The sequence below is a fragment of the Phyllostomus discolor genome, chromosome 6 (genome assembly GCF_004126475.2).
Source record: "Phyllostomus discolor isolate MPI-MPIP mPhyDis1 chromosome 6, mPhyDis1.pri.v3, whole genome shotgun sequence".
NCBI classification, from domain to species: domain Eukaryota; kingdom Metazoa; phylum Chordata; class Mammalia; order Chiroptera; family Phyllostomidae; genus Phyllostomus; species Phyllostomus discolor.
Window position 1 is genome coordinate 159,396,044 of NC_040908.2, and position 26,480 is coordinate 159,422,523.

The window sequence follows — 26,480 nt, forward strand, 5'->3', positions numbered from 1 at the left end:
CAAAATTCACTCAATTTTATTTTAATTTGTTACACATTTTCTGTTCATCACTTTGTTCACAGCCTCTTTCACATCCTTGTTCCTCAGACTGTAGATCATGGGGTTCAGCATGGGGATCACTGTCGTGTAAAACACAGCCACCATTTTCCCCTGCTCCACGGACTCCTCTGTGGGGCGTCTGAGGTACATGAAGATGAGAGTCCCATAAAATATGATGACAGCTGTCAAGTGGGACCCACAGGTGGAGAAGGCCTTCCGCCTCCCTTCTGCTGAGTGCATCCGTAAAATGGAGATGAGAATGAACAGATAAGAAGTGACAACTACAGTCAGAGAGTACGTGCCATTAATGCCTCCAAGTATGATCATGGTGAACTCTTTGACAAAGGTCCCAGCACAGGCCATTTTGATGAGAGGTGGGTCTGCACAGTAGAAGTGGTTGATCTCAATTTTCCCGCAGAAGTATAAGCCATAAGTCCATAATGTTGCTGCCAGACTAGTCAGAAAACCATATATGTAAGGGAAAGAGATCAGTCGAACACAGACAACCCTTGACATTCTGCTGCCATAGAGCAGAGGCTTCCCGATTGCCATGTATCTATCAAAGGCCATCACGGCAAGGATGAAAAGTTCTACATGGACAAGGGCAATGAAGAAGAAGCACTGTACCAAACAGCCATTGTAAGAAATAGTTTTTGTCTCTGATAACAGGTTTTCCAACATTTTAGGGGTAACATTGGAAGAAAAACACACATCTACAAATGACAAATGACTGAGAAAAAAGTACATGGGGCTATTGAGCTGTGGACTGACCTTAATTAACATAATCAGGCCAATATTGCCCACTAAGGTGATAATGTAGACCACAAGAAAAACGATGAAGAAGAGAATTTGCCATTCCCGATGACTGGTTAGTCCCAAAAGAATAAACTCTGTCACGTCAGTGAAGTTGAGCATTTTCCCAGTTCTAGGTCAATGTTAGTTACAAATCTCTGTGATAACAAAAATAAAATAAGTTTAAAAATCAAATTTAATTATATATTAATTTATACTTTCATCCATGCCCACTTTCATTGTTTTCCTTGTACATGTCTATGACTGCTTTTTGCATTATTTTCAGCAGATCTCCGGTGGTCACTAAGATGAATAAATGGGCTGTACTATATAGCAGTTACACTAACTATTGTGATTAAAACATGCTAGTATTAAATATTGTGATTAGCCAGATTCCAAGACTACCTTTTAGACAACTCTCCTTTCCAATGCTGGCATGTTTTGGTAGTTTCACATTTTTTAGATATTTATGGAGAGGTATACTTCTCTTTTGACTATAAGTCAAAAATAAATTTTTACACCATCTCTTTTTTATTATATATATTCTTCATGATTAAAGGAAAAGCCAATTAATCAAATAACCCATCAGCTCCAACTGCCAGATAAAAAATATTTTTAATCTAATCTCATATTTATACTCACTTAAACTGAAGAGGTACAAACTAATCACAGTCATCATCAAAACCAAGTTAAAAGGGTGAAGCACTTTTTCATGTTCATATATATTCATACATTATGCATGTTCCTTGTGTACTGACTCTTTTGAATATCACATGTAATTACAATCTATTAGGTAGTATCCACTGTAGTGTCCTGGAGATTCAAAAATAAGTAACAAGGAGATTAATGTTACTACTTATAGTGGTATTAATGTAAGTAAATATTCTGAAACCATGATATACTCTTACAGAGCTATACCAAGGGAAGAAAGTAGGAAATGCTTGGCTCTTCTTATGAGATCCAGTAGAGTTATAGAAAGCTTCCTGGACGTTTTGCAAATTTATTTTCAAATACAAGTTATATCACATGCACCTTTCTCCAAAACAATATTTTACAAATTATTTTCCTAAGAAAACACTAGCTTCTTTTATAATGTTAATAAGGATTATGAAGAAAAATCCACAAGTATACATTCATCAAATACTAATGAGAAATCTTTATATCCTATCTAATCATTCAGAGATATACAATCTACCTAGTAAAATTATACCATGACAAGTTTTGTGGAAAAAATCTATTAAACTTGGTTTAGCTTACATTGACTTTTCTCAGGAAGAGAGGAGAGAGAGATTCCATCAGCCTCAGTGAACACAGAACACAGACTGTAATTCTGTCCCATAAAAATCTTGAGACAGCTTTTCAATGGCACAATGAATGTGTGATGGAATGGTGTCGTGCCCTTCAAGGTTAAATATCATTTCTAAGACACAATATTGTTCCAAAAACTCTTGTTTTAACCTCCAGAACTACACTTTGTTCAATTACAATTTGATGGGACCTATCCATAGGTATCTCTGGGTAGTGACCAGGAAAGACAAGAAGAGGCAACAAGATAAATCTCACTGCCATAGGGAGAATAAACAGATGTGTACACAAAGGTGATACACTACCTCCCATTCACCTCATTTGGAAGGTAAGTTTTCTCTGGAGAAAGGAGAATGCTAACAATCAAAGTACATCAGATCAAGACTGCACAACTCCAGAGTCTCGGGCTAAAGAAAAATTGAGGCATTAACTAATAGCAAAAAATTATCAATAATTACAGTTAAAGTTGTTTGAAATTAGATAATCTGATTTGGAATACATTTAGGCAGGACAAAATTTGCAGAGTTGATAACTTCATCTCTAAAAATCTTTTGTTTTACATGATAAAGAATACCACCTCCATCCCCAGCTCTAAGGCTCCATAACACCTTTATGGGATTCATTCTGCTTTAGAAGAGTTTTCCAATGTTCAATATTTTTTGGAACAATATTGCAATCTAACACCCCCCCCCCAAAAAAACCTTCTTCCAATTTTGCCCATTGCTCAAATATCTTTATGGCAGAAAATACATGAAAAGAAACAGCCTTTCAGATGAGGGAAGAAAGTGAGGGGTGAGAGAGACAGACAGACAGAGAGACAGACAGAGAAAAGAAATGCCCTTCTTACCCTTCGTCCACTGTCCCGGGCCCAGTCCAGAAGGGTGTCCTGCCTTTAGGTGCCAGGTCTCTGGATCTGAGTCTGTTTTTGTTCCCCAACACCAACATTTCCCAAAAGCTTCCAGCTGAGATTTTGTTGAAAATGGTTTTGTTTCCATTTGTTATTATATATCATTACGAATTAATGTCATTTATGTATTTCAGGCATGATTGCCCCAGGAATGATGCTGTCTTTTCTCTATCACATCAAGGGAGACATAACATATATTTACGTCATTCTCATTTGGCTTTGAAATCTGCCAGGTCTCAGCACCATACTTGTAATTAACAAGTATTTTCTACTTATTACTTAACAAGAATTAAGCATTACTTGTACTGTTTAGGTGGGAGTGGGGAAGAGACTGCTCTGGGAATACCATGTTGCTCCTCAGACTTTCAGCCACTAGGTAACAGCCAGTGATGTTCTTAGGTAAATCTGTCATTACTGTGATGGTAGTCAGGTGGAGATTCCCTAATTATATTGTTTCTTTTATATTTACCATTTGGCAATTCACTGCAGAGTTCCACTTTCTCTTCAGTCTGTTTGTGTGTGCATGTCTGGAGGGGCTTGTTGATTGACAAAGCAGACAACCTGTCTTGTTGTATTGGAGATGTGAGGAACACATTGTTTTTATTGGTCTTCACATTTTTTAACTGTGTCCCATGGCCCTGAGGGTTACAAAGGAGAAATAGGCACCTAGTCACTCTGTTTAAATGTATCAAGAGATTTTCAATGTTCAATTTGTAAAGACCTTTGGGACTTAAGCATACACAAACATGCAGAGATAAACTGAAGCTTAGAAAGTACATGTGATCACATTGAATTACAGTGGCTCTCAATCTCCTGCGCATAAAGGAGAGTTTCCTTTAAATTATTTTCAAGGCTAACTTAATAGCACTTCGTTATTGTTCAGCTTACTACTCATAGATTGTATTGTGTATTAATAAATTGGCCAAAATTATTTATCTACCAATTTATCATTCATGTCACAAAAGCTAAACTACCTACCACCTTAAAGAAATATCTTTGTGAGTCTTTGAGAAATAAAGGATGGCATCAGACCAGAGTGGAAAGTAGTTTTGTTTTCTTCAATTAAAAAATTCCTGATTTATATACAGTAATTGTGTATAGCACTTATACAACTTTCATAGAAGTAAAAAATGATAACCCAAGGCAAACAAAGATATACATGTGATTATACATGTGACTCAGTTGTAATGTGACTAGCATCTAAGTGAACACGGTGCACAGTGGGGCTGTGCTCTCTCAGTGTGAGGTGAGCTGTGCACACTGCCACTCTGCAGGGGTCTGTGACCTGTGATGGCTCAGTTCTTCCTGACAATCTTTTCTCTTTACAATTTTTGTGGACCCTTTCTGACATAAACATAAACTTAATTTTAAACTAATTTTTAAATATAGAAGTCCACTAAAATCATAAACTGGTTGCTTAGCTTTGTCTTTCACCCTTAAAAATTGCTCTCACATACAGGGTGGGGCATAAGGGAAGGTTTACATTTGTTCACAGGGGAAATAATACAATCATTAATCAATAGTAATGCAAGAATAAACTCTGTGTTTCACGTACAAACTATAGTAAATCTACTTTTACCCTACCCTGCATTCAAGAAAAAGAAAAAGAAACTCATACTCAGCAGGGACACAACTCGATAAAATATTTTCCCTCCTTGTTGTATACATGCTCTGAAGTGTGTTGTGTTTTCAGTTTTGGAGATGCTTCTCAAAGCTCCTAGAGGAAGAGGAATTGCATTTGAGTGTTTGTCTGGAATGATGGAAAGATCACTGTGAACTGCCTGCGAATGTGTGCCATCCAAAGGAACAGGAGCAGGAAAAACAGATCCCAGATATATTTGCAAACTACCCAAACAATGGTATTTATATAACTACTAAGTTTTAAAAAGAAACAAATTTTCTAAAGAAGAAGAAATTGGATTTTTGAAGTTTGATACAGACATGAAAAATGTTTTAGACACCATCATAGATGACAGAGAAAATACAGGGATGAATACAGATTCTGTAGCCCAAAAAGAAGTTGCAAACATGTCAACAGATCATACTCACATCTGAATCAACAGACTATGCCTGTGACTGCCTGTGCTGCTGAGCCTGATGCATTTTGCAAAGCTTTGTGAGAGACAATTTTTATTTAGAAAGTCAGATGTGATTGCACAGTACCACAGATGACTTGGCACACACAAAAAAATGGCTCTAAAAAATGGCGCTGTTGGTATTTTACAAAAGTGAAACACAAGGGAAACTGAATGTTAGTTAGCCAACTAACAGCAATGGTGAACTGGTGGGGAAAGTAAAAGAAGGGCTAGGTCTGATCTTAGGGGGTATGTGGTCTGCAGAATTTGGGGAATCTTAGAAGCACTTTTCTTTACCATCTAAAAGCAAAAACATACATTCAAATTCCTTATAGTGTAAAACTCTGTATTTCAAATTAAATCACCAATAAAGGTAGATTTTTTCCCCAAGACTAGGAATGCAAAAAATATTCAATATTCCAGTTGAAGAGTTCTGTTTCTATCATCTTGATTAAATGCTCAGTCCATGATTTTATGAACTTAGGCAACTTTTATTTTTTTGTTTGGTTGTTTTTAGATTTTCTATGCCTTAATGTGATGTAACAGCAATAATAGTAATCATTTCATTGTGTGTTTATGAGCATGAAAAGAAGTATTACATGTTACCACATAACAAATACACAAGGAACAATTAGTATTAAATGAACTCCTGAAAATTGTAGCTTCCATGAATAGTTTGTAATAATCAAGTCATCAAATCTCTATAAAAACACTCTCCCTTTCTCTCTTGCAATCACTTCTCTTCTCTTTCACATATATAAACAGCACACGTACACATAGATAACATTTAAAGAATAATTAATCTTAATTAATACAAAATAACATAAAATTCAAGATGCAACCTTCATCTGACAGTTCTAGACAAATGCATTTGTATACCAACCTGAGTGTGTGTAAAAATACCCCCAGTAAGGATGCAGAGTAAAAAGAGAATGGAAAACAGCTTATGCATAGCAGGCAGAAGAGAACTGGAGGACCATAAGAGACATTTCCCTTAAATCTTTGCCTTAGGAAAAAAGAAGTAATTAAGAAGCTTCCTCTAGAAATGACCCTAGGGGAAGTACATCTCTGGAGGAAGAGGTAAATGTAGAATTTCCTTTTTTGGCAGCGGGGGAGGATGGCGTAGGGAGGAAGGCCACCATTAGGGGTCATTCTTTCTAAATTTTTCTATTGTTTAGGCTATTACAGTAGTCCCAATTGACAGATTTGCACAATTTTATCCCCCCCCAATTCAATGTGTTTGGATGTATCCTGGGATCAATTAACAGAATTTGCTTTGGGTTTGCATCACAATAAAATTGGTGATAGTGTTACTCAGTCTGTTTAAAGGTATCCTATGTTCTGTACTTCAGTCTATGTCATTTGGATTTTCCAGAGAAAGAGGAAACAAGTATTATTTCTTATAATTAAATTTGTAATTTATCATAGCAGGAAAAATATGTGTGCTTTAACTTAGTTTATAAACAAGAAAAACTAGAAACTTAATCATAGCAACAATAATTCATTTATTAAAGTTAACACATGCCAGACAATTTAATTTAATTCCCACAAATATCTCCTAAGATATTTATATTATTCTCATTTTTACAGGCAAAAAATCCAAGTCTTAGAGAGGTCCAGTGTCTTACTCAAGGTCACACTTTCAATAAATCAAGGAATAGATTCCTGACTCCAGAACATGATCCAGAGTTGCACTGCTAATTACCTCATTCTATTACACAGCAACAATTAGCAGGGCAGATTAAAAGTCACAATTTCTGACCCAAAAGGAGTCTCATTTTCACTATATGATTGATGTTAATGTATATTACATCATAATCTTTATACACTTAAGGGGGGAAAAAGGGGGAATATATCTCTACTTTTCCCCAAATTTCCTAAAAATAACTTGTTTAAATATATTTATGAAAATACACTCTAAATTCCAAAACACCAACAAATTTGTTATCACCATCTGATAGTCATTATAAAGTGTGGCATAAATAGGATCTTAAGTGAATATCATAGGATATTAAATACTGTTTCAGGAAAAACTCAATTGTTCTTGTCCACACAGGAAAGAACTACAGATAAGCAAGTCTACTAGTATGCAGGCAAAGTTTGTTAGAGATACGTTTCCATGGAGGAGACCAGGCCTTGCCAAGGTGGGAGTAAAAGGCATAGGCAAAGGGCATAGGAAAAAGGCAAGGGTGGCAAAAAGCATTAGGTCATTTATCCTGAGAACTTATATAGTTAGTGGGATGGGATGAGGGAGTCACATATTGATTGGTGGGTAAAGGCAGTGCCAGCCTCCCTGGGTGGGGTGTCAGACCCCCATACATACCCAAAAGTAGGTATGTATGGGGGTCTGATAGCCAGAAATCTTATCTTCCTCCAGACCACATTTATTCATCTTGTAAAACAGACATGTGACAGGAGACAGTGTTATTTCTCTCACCCCACAGTACTTCAGCTTGTGAGCCCAAAGAGCTATGTTTCTGCATTCTGTATTCTGTATTTAGAGGTTCAGAGAATGGGCTTCTCAGACCAGCAAGTCATCTGATTCTAGCTGCTTCTTGATTCTTGAGTTTGAAATCATTGACACTAGATAGTTGCACACTGTATGAAAATCTTGTCATGACAATTGTCCATGAAGACCACTAGTTCTCTCCTTTGACACGGATGTATACCACATTTGTTGTAGAGCAATCAATCCTTTGCCTACCACATCATGATGTTATTTTTTGTTTGTTTATTCATTTCAGCAACAAGAGGTTGAAGTGACTAATTTAACAGGTGGTGTGGATCTTGAGATGGGTGGAAATGAGGAAGAATCACACAAAACTCTACATTTCTTTTGTGAGTTGATAGGGGGTTCTATTACACGACTTCTCATTCAAGAAGCTGCATTTAAATCTTAAATCTTGCTTGTCAACATGGAGAGAGCAAAACACCTCCTGAAGGTTTCTCTCACCAACAATATTTTGCTCAACTGAAAAGGGACACATATGAATTCTAATCTACCTCACTGTTCACAAGTAACCACAAACTTCCACCTAAACCCAAAGGTAAGCATAAATGCTATCATGTGCACAAAGGGCAATAAAATTAAAACAACTAGTGAACAAAATGAATAAAAGTGTGTTACAAAATGTAAACTTTCATAATAAAAATTTTACTTTTTGTATTTGGATTTAAGAAAAGTCTTTAAAGTTTTAAAAATGCAGTGTTCATTAGATTCCACATATAAGTGAAGTCATATGGTACTTGTTTTTCTCTAACTGGTTTACTTTCCTTAACATAATATTCTCCAGATCTATGCATGTTGTCTTAAAAAGTATTTTTTACAGCCAAGTAATATTCTATTGTGTAAATGTACCACTGCTTTTTTCATCCAGTCATTTACTGAGGGCTCTTAGGATGCTTCAAATCTTGGCCACTGTAACTAGCACTGCAGTGAGCACAGGGCTGCATGCATTATTTTGGATTGGTGTTTCAGGCTTCTTTGGTTATACTGCTGGGTCATAAAAAAGTTTCATTTTCAGTGGTTTGAGTTAACTCCTGTTTTGCTCAGTGGCTGCATCCCTCTGCATTCCCACCAACAGTGTATGAGGGTGTCCTTTTCTCCACATCCTCGCCAACACTAGTTTCTTGACTTATTGACAATAGCCATTCTGATAGATATAAGGGGTTAACTTGTTGTGGCTTGAATTTGCATTTCTCTGATAATTAGTGACATTGAGCATCTTTTCATACGTCTATTGTTCCTCTGTATGTGCTCTTTGAAGAAATGTCTATTTAGGCACTTTGCTCATTTCTTAATTGGGTTGTTTGGGTTTTTTTCGTGTTAAGTTGCATAAGTGTCTGATACATTTTAGGTATTAAGCCCTTGTCAGATATATTGACAAATATTTCCCCCACTTTAGTGAGCTGTCCTTCCTTTTGTTGATGATTTCCTTTGCTGGGCAAAACCTTTTTAGTTTTATAGGGCCCCACTTATATGTGAAATCTAATGAACAAAATAAACTAACAAACAAAATAGTATCAGACTCATAGATACAGCAAACAGACTGACAGTTATCAGAGGTGAAAGGAAATGGGGGCTGGGTGAAAAGTGTGAAGGGATTAAGCCCATGGGCACTGACAACAGTGTGGTGATTAGAGGGATTAAAGGGACAGGGAGAGGTAGAAGAGGATAGGGGGGATAAATGGTGATGGAAGGAGACTTGACGTGGGGTGGTGATCACATACTATTGTACAATATACATGTGATGTAGAATTGTATGCCTGAAACCTATATAATTTTGTTAACCAATGTCCTCAAATAGGTCAATAAAAATAACATATAAATGAAGAATTGCAATATTTCCTACTGGTGTACCAAATTTCTCATTTTACCATAAATGTTGTCCTCTAATTTAGAGAAAAGTTCTTGAAAATGCTTTGGGACCAAAAGAACAGTGATATCTTCTAGGGAAACATATTGTTCCTTAAGAGCTCTTTGGTTAATGCTTCTTTCACATCTTTGTTTCTAAGGCTATAAATCATGGGGTTCAACATGGGAATTACTGTGGTATAAAATACAGCCACCCTTTCCCCCTGTTCCACAGATTCTTTCAAAGAAGATCTAAGATACATGAAGAAGAGTGTTGTATAGAATATAGTAACAGCTGTCAGGTGGGAGCCACACATAGAGGAAGCTTTGCGCCTGCCTTCTGTGGAACAAATCCTCAGGATAGCAGCAAAAATATAAAAGTAAGAAACCAGAATGATAAGGAGAGAAAAAGAAAGGTTACTTCCAGCAACAACAAGCATTGATGTTTCTTTGTTGGTGGTGTCAGAGCGAGCCAGCTTAATCAGGGGTGGGTCAGCACAGTAGAAGTCATTGATTTCATTGGAGCCACAGAAGACAAGGCCATAGGTCCCCATGGTCTCCATCAGCCCAGTCAGCGCTCCATGCACATAAGGCACCGTGATGAGGGATGTGCACACCCTCTTGGACATTTTGATGCCATAAAGCAGAGGGTTGCAGATGGCCATGTACCTGTCAAAGGCCATCACAGCCAGGATATAGACCTCCACATGGACCAAGGCTATAAATAGGTAACACTGCACCAGACAAGCGGCATAGGAAATGGTTTTCTTCTCTGACAAGAAAATCTCCAGCATCTTCGGAGTCACATTGGAGGAGAAGCACAGGTCCACAAAGGACAAGTGGCTCAGGAAAAAGTACATGGGCGTGTGGAGCTGGGCATTGGCCTGCATGAACACAATCATGCCCAGGTTCCCTGCCACGGTGGCCATGTAAGTGGCCAGAAACAGCAGGAAGAGGAGAATCTGCAGTTCCAGGCCATCGGTCAGTCCAAGGACAATGAACTCAGACACGGAGGTGAAGTTTCTTCTCACTCTTTTCTTCAATGGGAAGTGAGAACTTTGGATTAGTTCAGAATTTTTTCTATGGAAAGAAACTCATATTTCCTAAAGGGTGTCCTTTTCTCTGCATTTTTCCTTTCTTTTCTATGATTATTTTTTCCCCAGGAGACACTAGAAATAGTTTAGTTAAAACAGAATCTAGTCAAATGTTACCAAACCCATGCAAAGTAGCTCAGGGTCTCAGTCAACAGGCAGCTTCAATTTTTATTTTTATTTTTGCTAATTGATCTCTTTTTTCTCTGTGTTTATATATCTTTGTGGTGTCTGTCACTACATTCCTACCTGTATCTTTTCTTACTTTGTCTATTTTCAGCTTTTTACTTCGGCACACATTAAATTTTTATTCTAGATTTTGCCACTCAGTGACAATAAACACAGAAATACTACTACTCTAAATAAATTTACCACACAACTTAATAAAAAACTTAATTAGAAATTGAAAACCTTGTACCAGAAGTCCTTTTCCTGCTACTGATTCTTTCAGGTCTTACCAGACAAAATCTCTTAGGTTTTCTGTCAGAGGGCACTGACACTTGGACTTGATTCTTTGTGGAAAATGAAAAGTCTGTACCTCTTATTTTAGACTGACTCGATGCCATTTGGGGGAAGACACTGAAAAAAAGAGAAACCTTTAAAAAGAATGAATAATTATAAATCTGTTACCATGAATAGGAATTAATAGAAAGTACAGGGAAACTTTCAGAAATTCTTCTAACATTTTCCCAACAATTCAATAAACCTTGGAGAAACTAACTGTTCAGCCCATCAGGCCTGAATTAGACCTTGGCAATGGCTTAGTTGAGCATATTCATCTATACTTGTGAAAACATTAAAGAGCACAGTGCTGGCACCAGTCACTGGGAAGTGAGGGGGCTGGACCTGAGCCTCCCCTGCACCCACACAAGTGCTTGCATCTTGGATACAACACTAGACTCTTTAAGACAATACTTTTAAAAAATGCAAAACCGTAGTACACAAAACAAAATAACCAAAAATGTTTCTTTTCTTTACTTTCTTTCAAACTAGGTTTACTATAACAAAAGAGTAGTTCTAGCCAAGGGAAGGTGAAGAAAGAGTGTGATTTTGTACAACAGGAACGGTGTTTTTCATGACTTTACACCAGAGGGTTAGCCTCCCCTTCCTCTGTTCTGTTTCCTGTGCCTGTGATTTGGGGACAGTGCTGAGCCACCCTGGATCCATGGATGAGATGGCAGAAAAATGAGTTAATAAGGTGAAACTCCTAAAATTGTGGCAGCGCTGAAATGACATATCCCCTCACAGTTGCATATAGATGAGAATTGAACTCTAAATTGTTTAACTAGTATTTTATTTTACTGTTGCATGAATTAAAATTATTATTCAAGTAATAACAAACCTCTAGGATCAGTACTCAAGATACTATAAGGCTGATTGCTACATAAGATATAATTATACGAGGTCACAATTGTTATTTTGAATTTAATTAATTCTCATAGGTTATGCCCAAGGACCATGCTGTGACTTAAAAATTGTTAGGATAACACCTAGATAATCCCAACTTCTACCTTTTGAGACATTTTTAAATTGTCTTATACTTCCTATTCATTTATTCCATGCCATTTAGAAATCCAAAATCACAAATACACACACACACACATACACACACACACACACACATTGCAATTCTATGGAATGTAGCTGGAAGATAATATTTGTTGCAAAAGAATAAAATAATTACATTGAAATATTGGGCATATGTATTTTCTAAACTCCCTTCCTGTATCCTAACCACAGAGGATTTTTAAAAATTGTTTAAAGATTTTGTTTATGTGTTTTTAGAGAGGGGAAGGGAAGGAAAAAGAAAGGGAGCAAAACATCAATGTGAGGTTGCCTCTCCCATGCCCCCTACTGGGTACCTGGCCTGCAACCCAGGCCTGCAACCTAGACTAGGATTCCCTTTGGTTCACATTCCAGTGAGCCACTGAGCCACTCAATCCACTGAGCCACACCAGCCAGGGCCACAGAGGACTTTTTTCATGGGCTGCTTCATAGTACTTAATCCCCAGCTTCATAACATCTTTGGTTTTTCTTATTTCTCCCCCATCCTTTTTCTTACCTCTACTCTTCTTTCTGAAATGACTTCAAGAACTCCCTATTTTTCTCTCTACATATCATTCTGAGCATCTGACCCTTTCTTCACTATGTGTGCATATATTTTCATGTGGGTAGTGGGGTGTCCCACTATCTTCTCTTCTCCTACCAGAGAACATGGAAATATATCGTACCTGTGTATGTGTTCATGCCCTAGTCTGAGATCCTATCTTCCTTAATGATGCTCTACCAAGGTATATTTTCGCTTTTCAATATTAAAAATATATATTTTTTATCCTAAAATGCTTCTTGTAAACTGAATATTGAAATTCATCTCATAATATCAACCATAAGTTTTTGAACTAAGCAGATTTGACTTAAAAAATTATGACCATGCTCAATATTAACTCTACATTATAGAAAATGTAATATTTATGAGCCTCTGTGTTCTCACTTGGAAAATTTTGTAACAACGGTTTCCTCCAAGGATGTTAAAAGTTGTAATCATGTAACTATCTGTAACCATGTGTGAAGCACATAAGGCCATCACAAGAAATGTTTTGTTTCTACTTCTCCTTTGTTTAATATTTAGAAGAAATAAAAATTCTGGAATCATGAGCATTAATACTTCTCTTATAATCAACCCTAATTATTGCTATTCAGTTCTTTATTCTATCCATACACTTGTTCTTATTAAATAAGAAATTAATTCCAAGTATAAATGATACCACCATTGCTAGTCCTTCACACAAAATAGACAGTCCTACCTATAAAGTGGTGGGAAAGATCTGTGAGCCTTCAAATATAATGTGAGGAAAATCAGTACTTATGTTTGTTTATAAGATTGTTTCCTTTTCCCTATGGCATCTTAAAAACAACAAGATTAAGCAGTCAATTCTGCCAAATACAAGTTCCCTGAAGATAGCTCAGGGAATCTCCACATGGAATTTAAGAATGGCATAAGCATCTCCTTTGTGTTTTCTTCCTCTGCTCTTGCAGTAGTGGCTTTGCCTACTGCTTGAATGAAGCCGTGCATTTCTGGACACCACTCTTTTCTGCTGCCTTCATTATCCAGCAGGAAGGGCTTCATTTTAAAGAAAGTTACTCATTCATGTTACTTGGCCATCAATGCAGCAAGAACATATTCTGCCACATAGTATCCTTGCAGTGATCATTGATTCATTTGGAAAACAAAGGGGTATATCTAGCCCCCTTTTTCCTTTGCTTATCTTATATTGTTTTGTTTTGTTTTGTTTTGTTTTTAGAAAAGTCCAAGGGCAAATGAGAGCAACTGGAGAAAGCTAAAGTATGCACATGATTTATTCTGCTTTCCTAGTCCATGATGTATTTTGTGTAAATATAATTGTTGAATTTTTTAGTGGTTAAGTGTTCTTAAAAATTTCATTAGTAAAGTAAACACACTAACTGTAACCACAAAACAATTTTTTTAAAATACTTTAGCTGGCCTTTAAGCACACTCATCAAGAAAAAGAGAGAGAAGACCCAAATAAACACAACCAGAAATGAAAGAGGAGAGATTCCAATGGATACCACAGAAATACAAAGGATTGTAAGAAATTACTATGAAGAATTGCATGCCAAGAAATTTGAAAACCTAGGTGAAATGGACAAATTTCTAGAAAAAAATATAATCTTCCAAAACTCAATGAAAAAGAAGGTGAAAGCCTAAACAAACCAATAACAGCAAAAGAAATTGAAGCAGTAATCAAAAAACTCCCAACACACAAAAGCCCTGGACCAGATGGTTTCACAGGAAAATTCTACAAAACATTTAAGGAACAGCTAACCCTATTTCTCACAGACTATTGCAAAAAAATCCAAAAAGATGGGAGATTCCCCAACCCTTTTCATGAGGCCAACATCATCCTAATTCCAAAACCAGATAAAGACACAACAAAGGAAGAAAACTTCAGGCCAATATCACTGATGAACATAGACACTAAAATCCTCAAAAAAATACTGGCAAACCACATCCGACAGTACATTAAAAAGATCATACACCATGACCAAGTGGGATTCATTCCAGGGATGCAAGAATGGTACAATATTCTCAAATCAGTAAATGTAATACATCACATAAACAAAAGCAAAGACAAAAACCACATGATCATATCAATAGATGCAGAAAAAGCATTTGATAAGGTACAGCGCCCATTTATGATAAAAACACTCAGCAAAGGGGGAATAGAGGGAGCATTGCTCAACACAATAAAGGCCATATACAAGAAACCTACAGCCAACATCATACTCAATGGGCAAAAATGAAAATCTTTTCCACTAAGATCAGGAACAAGACAAGGCTGTCCACTTTCACCACTTCTATTCAATATAGTACTGGAAGTTTTAGCCACAACATTCAGACAAGAAAAAGAAATAAAAGGCATCCAAATCAGAAAGGAGGAAACAAAACTGTCACTGTTTGCAGATGACATGATAGTGTACATAGAAAATCCAATAGACTCCACCAAAAAACTGCTTGACCTAATAAATGAATTTGGCAAAACAGCGGGATACAAAGTCAATATTCAGAAATCAAAGGCATTTCTGTACACCAACAATGAAACAGCAGAAGCAGAAATCAAGAAAAAGATCCGTTTGAAATAGCAAAAAGAAAAATAAAATACCTAGGAATAAACCTAACCAAAGAGGTAAAAGACCTGTATTCAGAAAACTACATAACACTCAGGAAAGAAATCAAGGAAGACACAAACAAATGGAAACACATGCCGTGTTCATGGATTGGAAGAATTAATATCATCAAAATGTCCATACTATCCAAAGCAATTTACACATTCAATGCAATACCTATTAAAGTACCAATGGCTTATTTCACAGACATAGAACAAACACTTCAAAAATTTATATGGAATCATAAATGACCCTGAATAGCTGCTGCAATTTTGAGAAAGAAGGGTAAAGTAGGAGGGATCACAATACCTGACACTAAACTATGCTACAAGGCCACTGTAATCAAAACAGCCTGGTACTGACATAAAAACAGCTACATGAACCAATGGAATAGAACAGAGAGCCCAGAAATAAACCCAAGTTTCTACGGTCAATTAGTATTTGACAAAGGAGGCAGCAACATAAAATGGAGTAAAAATAGCCTCTTCAACAAATGGTGTTGGGAGAACTGGACAGCTATGTGCAAAAAAATGAAACTCAAGCACCAACTTATACCTTATACAAAAATAAATTCAAGGTGGACAAAAGACTTAAATATAAAACATGACACCATTAAAGTCCTAGAGGAGAACGTAGGTAGAAAAATCTCTGATATTTCACGCAGAAACTTTTTTACTGACATGTCCCCTAGAGCAAGGGACATAAAGGAAAGAATAAACAAATGGGACCTCATCAAAATAAAAAGCTTCTGCATGGCTAAAGAAAATAGTGTCAAAAGAAAAAGAGAACCAACTGTATGGGAAAACATATTTGCCAATGAAACCTCAGACAAGGGTTTCATCTCCAAAATATATAAAGAACTTACACAACTCTAATCTAAGAAGACAAGGAACCCAATTAAAAAATGGCCAAAGGACTTGAACAGACACTTCTCCAAGGAGGACATAAAGAAAATCCAAAGACACAAGAACGATGTCCAATATCGCTACCAATCAGAGAGATGCAAATTAAAACCACAATGAGATACCACTTCACACCAGTCAGAATGGCCATCATAAACAAAGCAACGAACAAGTGTTGAAGAGGTTGTGGAGAAAAGGGGTCCCTAGTGCACTGCTGGTGGTACTGAAGACTAGACAACCACTATGGAAAGCAGTATGGAACTTCCTCAGAAAACTAAAAATGGATCTGCCTTTTGTCCCAGCAATTCCACTGCTGGGTCTATATCCTAAGAACACTAAAACACCAATCCAAAAGAACCTATGCACCCCAATGTTCATAGCAGCATAATTTACAATAGCTAGGTGCTGGAAGCAACCTAGATGCCCATCAGTAAATGAATGGATCAAAAAACTATGGTACATTCACACAATGGAATTCTATGCAGCAGAAAGAAAGAAGGAGCTCCTACCCTTTGCAACAGCTTGGAAAGAGCTAGAAAGAATTATGCTAAGGAAAACAAGCCAGGCAGTGAAAGACAAATACCATATGATCTCACCTTTAACAGAAACCTAAACAACAAAACAGAGAAACAAGCAAAATATACCAAAGACACTGAAAAAGAGGACAGGCTGACAATGACTGGAGGGGAGAGAAGAAGGAATTTCAGGGGAGAATGGGAAGGGTTTACAGGAACAAATTTAAAGGACACATGGACAAAAACTAGAGGGAGGGTTGGTAATGGGAGGGAAGTGGTGAGGGTTGGGTGGGTAGGCTGGATTGGGAGTAAAAGGGAGTAAATTGTACTTGAACAATGATTGAAATTTTTTTAAAAAAGAATTATCCATAAAAAAAATACTTCAGCTGGGACTTCTGGCCAAGATGGAGACATAGGTGGACACACTGTTCCTTCTCCCACAACCAAAACTAAGGACAACAAAAATATAGAAACAAAAAATCAACCAGAACAGAGAGAGAAATGACCTATACCGAAGTCTGACAACCATTCATCCAGACAGGTAAGAGGGGCGTAGTCGGAGGCTGGTGGAGAGGGGTGGAAGGGTGGCCCAGGAAAAAGGAGTGGCTGGCAGCAGTGGGCGTGCAGGGTGCAGGAGGCAGTTGGCAAACCTCAGGTGTGCAGGGGCAACTGGCGGATCCAGTGGCAGACCCCGGGCTCGGAGGGCAAGGAGCAGACCCAGTGAGGCTGCAATGTAGCTGGCTGTCCACACTCACACATTTGAGAGCAGATAAACCAGGCGAAAACCGGCAGCAACACAGACCACGCAACCCAGGGACCCAGCACCAGGAAATAAAGCCTAAAAGCAATGATTGAAAACACCTGTAGGGGTTGAAGTGCTGGGAGAATCTCCCAGTCTCACAGGAGAGTTTGTTGGAGAGACCCACAGGGTCCTAGAATGTACACAAGCCCACCCACCTAGGATCCAGCACCAGAAGGGCCCAATCTGCTTGTGAGAAGCAGCAGAGGGGACAAAAATCTGAGAGAGTGCAGGGCAAGTGGCATGGTTCCCTCTCTGACCTCGCCCCCACATACAGCGTCAAAACCCAGCAATGGGTTGCCCCGCCCTGGTGAACACCTAAGGCTCCGCCTCTCAATATGTAACAGGCATGAACAGACTCCACACCCCTCAAAAAAAATGGCTCAGACAGAACAAATCAAAGCTCCACAGCCAATACTTTTAAGCAACCAAAAGATAGCCAACCTATCAGATGAGCACTTGAAAGCACTGGTGATCAGGATGCTCACCGAATTGGTTGATTTTGGTCACATATTAGATGAAAAAATGAAGGCTACATTAAGTGAAATGAAGAAAAATGCACAAGACACCAATAGTGATGGAAAGAAATCCGGGTTTCGAATCAATAGAGTGGACCAGAAGGAAGAAAAAAAACATACAATCAGAAAAGAATGAAGAAATAAGAATTCAGAAAAATGAGGAGGGGCTTAGGAATCTCCAGGACATCTTTAAATGTTCCAACATCTGAATTACAGGGGTACCAGAAGGGGAAGAGGAAGGGCAACAAGTGGAAAACTTATTTGAACAAATAATAAAGAAGAACTTCCCCCATCTGGCAAAGGAAATAAACTTCCAGGAAGTCCAGGAAGCACAGAGTCCCAAAAAAGTTTGACCGAAGGAGGAACACACCAAGGCACATCATAATTACATTACCCAAAATTAAAATGAAGGAGAGAATTCCAGAAGCAGCAAGAGATAAGGGGACAGACAGTTACCTACAAAGGAGTTCCCATCAGAATGTCAGCTGATTTCTCAAAAGAGACCTTGCAGGCAAGAAGGGGATGGAAAGAAGTACTCCAAGTCATGAAAGGCAAAAACCTACATCCAAGATTGCTCTATCCAGCAAAGCTTTCATTTAGAATGGAAGGGCAGATAAAGTGCTTCTCAGATAAGGTCAAGTTAAAGGAGTTCATTATCATTAGGCCCTTATTATGTGAAATATTAAAGGGACTTATCTAAGAAGATAAAAAATATGAACAGTAAAAAGACATCAAACTCACAGTTATTAACAACCACACCTAAAACAAAAGCAAACTAACCAAACAAATAGAACAGGAACAGAACCACAGAAATGGAGATCACATGGAGGGTTAGCAACAGGGGAGTGGGAGGAGGAAAGAAGGGGAAAAGGTACAGAGAATAAGTAGCATAGAAGGTAGGTAGAAAATAGACTGAGGGAGGGCAAGAATAGTATGGGAAATGTAGAAGCTAAAGAACTTATAACACATGGACTTGAACTAAAGTGGGGGAATGTGGGTGGGAGGAGGTGGACAGGGTGGAGGGGAGTGAAGAGGGAAAATGGGACAACAGTAATAGCATAATCAATAATATATATTTTTAAAAATACTTCAGCAATTTCTCATAAGGGTTAAGGTAAAATAGTTGAGAATGTTTCTCCATTAATAAACATTATCCTTGATAGGCAGTGGGTATGTGTTTAATTACATTAAAAACCTACACTACCTTGCCTTTGATAAACCCCCATAACTTTGTGCTGGCAGAGTTAAATTAACACATTATCACAAACATATTAAGATATTTTTGTCAGCTGAGGTGTAAGGTAAGAGAAAACTCGTTATCAGAACAGTCTTACCCAGGTAATTCAGGCTGCCTTTAGGTCCTTAACTACAGCAAGTCTTCTAATATTATCCATATGTTGAAGAATTAAAATATGCATATGGGAAGTAACTATGAGATTAAGTGTTTCTACCAGATTTACATAGCTAGCAAGTGAAAGACCCAGAATGCAACCTTGGCTTATTCATAAACTCTAAACTGTATACTATCTCAATGTAACATGAAGAATTATAGACATAATTGTGCTCAAGCAGTTTTCTCCTCAATTCCTCAGTTCCCAAGTACCCAGAATTCCTGAGTTCCTCCTAATTTACTATGGAGAAAATGCATCCAATGAACTTTTTCTCACCAGGCTATTATGATATATTATGTACCCTTTCAAGAAAATGTAGCTTTGAAAAGAAGTGTGTGTGTGTGTGTGTGTGTGTGTGTGTGTGTTAGAGACAGAAAGAGCATGAAAGAGTGACAAGGGGAGATGTTGAAATATAACAAAGTTGATAAATGTAGGAATTACTGTAACAATAAAATCTATTTTAAAAAGTGTTTTACAGAAATATCCTGAATTTTCAGCTAATGTCAAAATTTCTTTTTAAGTTCTGCCAGCTCATGGAAATTATGAACCAGAAGAGATATTGGACATAATAGCCTGCAACCTAAAAATTAACTAGATGAATAACAGAAATTGAATAGTCCAAAGTCACTCACAAATTAACTTTCTAAATTTTCAGTGATCTAATTATTTTAGCTTTCTCCTTCTCTTTTTTTAAACTTGATTTTTCTTGTTGACACTACTACAGATGTCCCCATTTTCCTCCTCTTTGCCCCCTTCCATGCAGCCTCTGCCACCCCCCTTCCCTCAGACAGTCACCACACTATGTCTGTGTGTGAGGATAGGCTCTTTGACTCATCCCTTCACCTTCTTTCATGCTGTCCCCACCCCCCACACTGTCCACCACACACAAATTAATTTAAAATTTGGAACATGACTTAACATTGATCTTGGGTGCCATCATTCTTCATGTAACATTAAAGTAATTCTCTCAGAAAGTCAGCTGGGAAAGCATTTAGCCTTTAAAAAACAGAAGCAACAAAGGTTATCCAAATTTACCTGCTAACAGATTATGAATATTAAAATGCTTTAAAATTATACTGTGAATTGTATTATAACATGGCTTATCAACAGTTCTACAATAAATGGTTTTAATTTCAAAAGAAAATACTTGTAACACATTCCAAAAGTAATATTACAGAAATTAGATCTTAAATTATTTATGGAATTCATGGTTTATAACCAGAGACACAGTAATACTGCAATTCAATCTAAAATAAGTTTGTTTATATGTGAATAGTTTTAAAGAGTTGCCCATGATATATATATGTGTGTGTGTGTAAATGAGTTCATATGCATTTTGGGTTTCCCTTGGGGAAAATAAGAACAGGAACCAACAAGGAAAAATGCTTTTCCTCATATTGCAACCTTTTGGGAGCCACCCTGCCTTGTTTCAGAAGCTGTAACCCCACCAAGGCTAAGGCTGAGGGAGTGACCTTGGACCATAAGCCACCAAGGAGACAAAAGCTTATCTCCCTGGCAGGAGCGCTGCTTCTGCTCCTTTTACTTCATCCATAACTGGTCCCCAATGCTTGGTCAGTTAACTAATGACAGGTAAGATTCCCCAAGGGGGGAATGATCTAAGACAGGCATGATCACATGAGAGGCCCCCAAGGAAGGACTTTGGGGGCTACAGCAAAAGGGGATGAAGGACCCTCGCCCCTTGGCTTTGATAAAGCTTGAGTCCTCGTCGTCTGCCAGAAATCTCCTAATCACTTGGCTGCCTTACTTCCCTTGCTCCACCTAAGCCTGAAACAAAGACAGAGGGTGGTGCAGCACTGTGCTGGAAAGGGCAGGTTGCCCCGGCAATCAGGCCTAAGAAAGAATATGTAAAATCCTGTGAAACTTGCTTTGTTTAGAATGCTCTCAATGAAATGATAAGGGTCCAAACAAGAAGTAAATTTGTTCCTCAAAGTTTTACAGGTCTTTAGCTACCTGACTCTGACTCAAAATAGGCCCTCAGAGTTCTTTGTTATCTATTGTTTGATCCTTACTTCTTGGCAATGATTAATGAGCTTTACCTGAATTCCTGTATAAACAAACCCAATAAAAGCTCATTGAGGAACAGGCTCTTGGCCCTTCTCCTGTGAGAGATCAGCCACCTTTCCTCCCCAAGCAGATCATGTCTTGTTAAACTTATTTTCATCCATGGTGGACAAGGGGCCCTTTGGGCGGAGGCCCCCCCAGAGCAACCATATTATTTTATATTTTTTTATCTTTGCAGATAAATTTGTAGTTACTTAAATAAATGTATAGTTTAAATCTGTGAACTACATTTCTGTAGTTATGCATGTCTGCATCAAAACATCAGGTTATATGTGTAGCTACTGAGGACAAAGAACCTTTAAGGAAATCCTAGTTTTTAAGTTGTTGCTTCATGCTGGTACTTCACAAAATGAGGTAAAATAAAGATCCCAACCATGTTAACATTATCCTGGCAGGACAGGTTATTGGTAATAAGAAAGAGAACATCCTAAATACTTTATTTCTTTCAAATACAAAAAATATTTTTAAATATTTAAGTACTGTGTTGACACAAATGTGCATAATATTCCATGTCAGCATCATTTTAATGTGCTAAGTGGAATCTGGAGAGCAGTGCTTTCAAAACGGACCAACTGTCCAGGATTCCTACCCACTCTTCACTTAGACTAGACACCCTTGGCAGGAGAACATGACATGTACACAGTGTGGTATATGGCAACTTTGGGGATAAATTATGGAAGTCATTAGAATCTGTAAAAGAAAGACATCATGTTGTATCTCTTAAAAACCAAAAAAACTGAATAGGAATTAAATACCATAAGATTGTTATTTTCAAAGTAATTGTCACTGAACACACCTTGACTTCATATTCAAAAAAGCACTAAATATCACAGAATCTCACAACTTTTAGGGGGGCTATTGTATGTCCTCATTCTAAAAAATTAAATAAAAGATACTATATTTTTTTCCTCATTTACTCTCTCAATAAGCACATTGATATTTCCCAAATTCATCTAATGCATTTTAATAAGACAAACAAAACCTGTTCATTCTAGCTAAGAATTTGAACAATTTCTATTAGTGTGCTAGTGAACTTTGACTCAAATAAACTTTCATTAGTTAATTTATGAAGTTTTAGTTATCCTCACTTCTTACATCATCAGAAATGGGTCCATCTACTACTTTTCTTGTAATCTGAGTCTTTCTTTTTTTCTTTTCAATGTACAGTCTCTAGCTTTTGTAAAAGGTCTTTAGCTATGTACTAAGCCACAATCTGATGACAAATATAACATAGAAGACAAAATTCACTCAATTTTATTTTAATTTGTTACACATATTTTGCTCATCACTTTGTTCACAGCCTCTTTCACATCCTTGTTCCTCAGACTGTAGATCATGGGGTTCAGCATGGGGATCACTGTCGTGTAAAACACAGCCACCATTTTCCCCTGCTCCACAGACTCCTCTGTGGGGCGTCTGAGGTACATGAAGATAAGAGTCCCATAAAATATGATGACAGCTGTCAAGTGGGACCCACAGGTGGAGAAGGCCTTCCGCCTCCCTTCTGCTGAGTGCATCCGTAGAATGGCGATGAGAATGAACAGATAAGAAATGATAACTACAGTCAGAGAGTACGTGAAGTTAATACCTGCAAGTATGATCATGGTGTACTCTTTGACAAAGGTCCCAGCACAGGCCATTTTGATGAGAGGTGGGTCTGCACAGTAGAAGTGGTTGATCTCAATTTTCCCACAGAAGTATAATCCATAAGTCCATAATGTTGCTGCCAGACTAGTCAGAAAACCATATATGTAAGGGAAAGAGATCAGTCGAATACAGACAACCCTTGACATTCTACTGCCATAGAGCAGAGGCTTCCCGATTGCCATGTATCTATCAAAGGCCATCACAGCAAGGATAAAAATTTCTACATGGACAAGGGCGATGAAGAAGAAGCACTGTACCAAACAGCCATTGTAAGAAATAGTTTTTGTCTCTGATAACAGGTTTTCCAACATTTTAGGGGTAACATTGGAAGAAAACCACACATCCACAAATGACAAATGACTGAGAAAAAAGTACATGGGGCTGTTGAGCTGTGGACTGACCTTAATTAATATAATCATGCCAATATTGCCCACTAAGGTGACAATGTAGACTACAAGAAAAATGACGAAGAAGAGAATTTGCCATTCCTGATGACTGGTTAGTCCCAAAAGAATAAACTCTGTCACATCAGTGAAGTTGAGCATTTTCTCTGTGTTAGTCACAAATCTCTGTGATAACAAAAAGGAAATAAATTTCAAAATCAAGTTTTAATTATTTATGAGCATCTTCTCAGTGTTAGTTATAAATCTCTGTGATCACAAAAAAGGAAATAAATTTGAATATGAAATTTTAATTATTAATTTATACTTTCATCCATGCTCACTTTCATTGTTGTCCTCGTTACATGTCTATGACTGCTTTTGCATTATTTCCAGCAGTCCTCTGGTGGTCACTAAGATGAATAAATACATGGGCTCTACTATATAGCAGTTACACTAACTATTGTGATTAAAACATGCTAGTATTAAATATTGCGATTAGCCAGATTCCAAGACTACCTTTTAGACAACTCTCTTTTCCAATGCTGGCATGTTTTGGTAGTTTCACATTTTTTAGATATTGATAAAGAGTTATACTTCTTTTTTGATCATAAGTCAAAAATAAATTTTCATACCACGTGTTCTTTATTATAAATATATTCTTCATGAGAAAGCCAATTAGTCAAATAACCCATCAGCTCCAAATGCCATATAAAAAATATTTTTAATCTAATCTCATACTTGTACTCACTTAAACTGAGGAGGCACAAACTAATCACAGTCATCATCAAAACCAGGTTAAAAGGGTGAACCACTTATTCATGTTCATACGTATTCATACATTATACATATTCCCTGCGTACTGATGCTTTTGCATATCACATGTAATTAGAATCTACTAGGTAGCATCCACTGTAGTGTCCTGGAGATTCAAAAATAAGTAAAACAAGGAGATTAGTGTTACTATTTATAGTGGTATTAAGGTAAGTAAATGTTCTGAAACCATGATACACTCTTACAGAGTTACACCAAGGGAAGAAAGTAGGAAATGCTTGGCTCTTCTTTTGAGATCCAATGGAGTTATAAGAAAGCTTCCTGGATGTTTTGCAAATTTATTTTCAAATACAGGTTGTATCACATGCCCCTTTTTCCAGAACTACGTTTTCCAAGTTATTTTCCTAAGAAAACACTAGTTTCTTTTATATTGTTAATAAGGATTATGAAGAAAAATTCACAAATATACATTCATCAAATAATAAGAAGAAATCTTTATATCCTATCCAATCATTTAGAGACACACAATCTACCTAGTAAAATTACACCATGGGAATTTTTATGGAAAAAAATCTGTTAAACTTGGTTTAGCTTACATTGACTTATCTCAGGAAGAGAGGATAGAGGGAGATCTCATCAGCCTCAGTGAACATGGAACACACACTGTAATTCTACCCAATAAAAATGTTGAGACAGCTTTTCAATGGCACAATGAAGGTGTGATGGAAAGTTGTTGTTCCACCCTGGCTGGCATATCTCAGTGGATTGAGTGAGGGTTGCGAACCAAAGTGTTGCAGGTTCGATTCCCAGTCAGGGTACATGCCTGGGTTGCAGGCCATGACCCTCAGCAACCGCACATTGATGTTTCTCTCTCTGTCTCTATCTCCCTCGCTTCTCTCTCTAAAAAAAATAAATAAATAAAAATCTTTAAAAAAAAGACAAAAAAGAAATTTGTTGTTCCTTTCAAGGTTAAATATCATTTCTAAGACACAGTATTATTCCAAAAACTCTTCTTTTAACCTCCAGAACTACACTTTGTTCAATTACAATTTGATGGGCCCTATCCATGGTTGTCACTGGGTAGCGACCAGGAAAGGCAAGAAGAGGCAACAAGATAAATCTCACTGCCATAGTGAGAATAAACAGATGTGTCCACAAAGGTGATGCACTACCTCCCATTCACCTCATTTGGAAGGAAAGTTTTCTCTGGAGAAAGGAGAATGCTAACAATCAAAGTAGATCAGACCAAGACTGTATAACTCCAGAGTCTCAGGATAATTAAAGAAAAGTTGTGGCATTAACTAATGGCTAAAAAATGATCAATAATTACAGTTAAAGTTGTTTGAAATTAGATAATCTCATTTGGAATACATTTAGGCAGAAAAAAATTTGCAGAGTTGATAACTTCATCTCTAAAATCCTTTGTTTTACGGGATAAAGAATACCACCTCCATCCCCAGCTCTAAGGCTCCATGACACCTGCATGGGACTCATTCTGCCTTAGAAGAGTTTTCCAATGTTCAAGTTTTTTAACAATATTGCAATTGAAGCCCCAAAACTCTTCTTCCATTTTTGCCCATTTCTCAACTATCCTTATGGCAGCAAATATAAAAAAAGAAACAACCTTTCAGACGAGGGAAGAAGAGGAGAGGGGAGAAAGAGAAAGAGGAAATGCACTTCTTTCCCTTTCTCCACTGTCTCAGGACCCAGTCCAGAAGGGTGTCCTGCCTTTAGGTGCCAGGTCTCCGGATCTGAGTCTGTTTTTGTTTCCCAACACCAACATTTCCCAAAAGCTTCCAGCTGAGATTTTGTTGAAAATGGTTTTGTTTCCATTTGTCATTATTTTATTAAGAATTAATATCATTTATGTATTTCAGGCATGATTGCCCCAGGAATGATGCTGTCTTTTCTCTATTACATCAAGGGAGACATAACATGTATTTATTTCATTCTCATTTGGCTTTGATATCTGCCAGGTCTCAGCACCATACTTGTAATTAACAAGTATTTTCTACTTATTATTTAACGAGAATTAAGTATTAGTGTGTATTTTTTAGGTGGGGGCGGGGAAGAGACTGTGCTCTGGGAATACCATGTTGCTCCTCAGACTTTCAGCCACTAGGTAACAGCCAGTGATGTTCTTAGGTAAATCTGTCATTACTGTGATGGTAGTCAGGTGGAGATTCCCTAATTATATTGTTTTTTTTATATTTACCATTGGAC

The 26,480-nt window shown here is 37.3% G+C and overlaps 2 protein-coding genes across 2 annotated transcripts; both read right to left on the reverse strand.

Moving 5' to 3' along the window:
- On the reverse strand, positions 1–25,533 carry LOC114499539 (olfactory receptor 5M3). The gene is made up of 2 exons (XM_036029440.1): positions 25,441–25,533; positions 1–989 (listed from the first exon to the last, which is right to left on the reverse strand). Exon 2 carries the CDS (start codon positions 952–954, stop codon positions 22–24), a length of 933 nt encoding a protein of 310 aa, XP_035885333.1. The 5' UTR covers positions 955–989; positions 25,441–25,533; the 3' UTR covers positions 1–21.
- LOC114499538 (olfactory receptor 5M8-like) lies at positions 9,568–23,648 on the reverse strand. Its single transcript, XM_028515793.1, has 3 exons — positions 23,068–23,648; positions 17,593–17,598; positions 9,568–10,504 (listed from the first exon to the last, which is right to left on the reverse strand). The coding sequence occupies exons 1-3, from the start codon at positions 23,646–23,648 to the stop codon at positions 9,568–9,570; spliced, it is 1,524 nt and encodes a 507-aa protein (XP_028371594.1).
- Positions 25,534–26,480: the final 947 nt, after the last annotated feature.

Bases quoted from the DNA above. Each gene is read 5' to 3' on its own strand.
- LOC114499538 (XM_028515793.1), bottom strand. From the start codon at position 23,648: ATGCTCAACTTCACTGATGTGACAGAGTTTATTCTTTTGGGACTAACC.
- LOC114499539 (XM_036029440.1), bottom strand. From the start codon at position 954: ATGCTCAACTTCACTGACGTGACAGAGTTTATTCTTTTGGGACTAACC.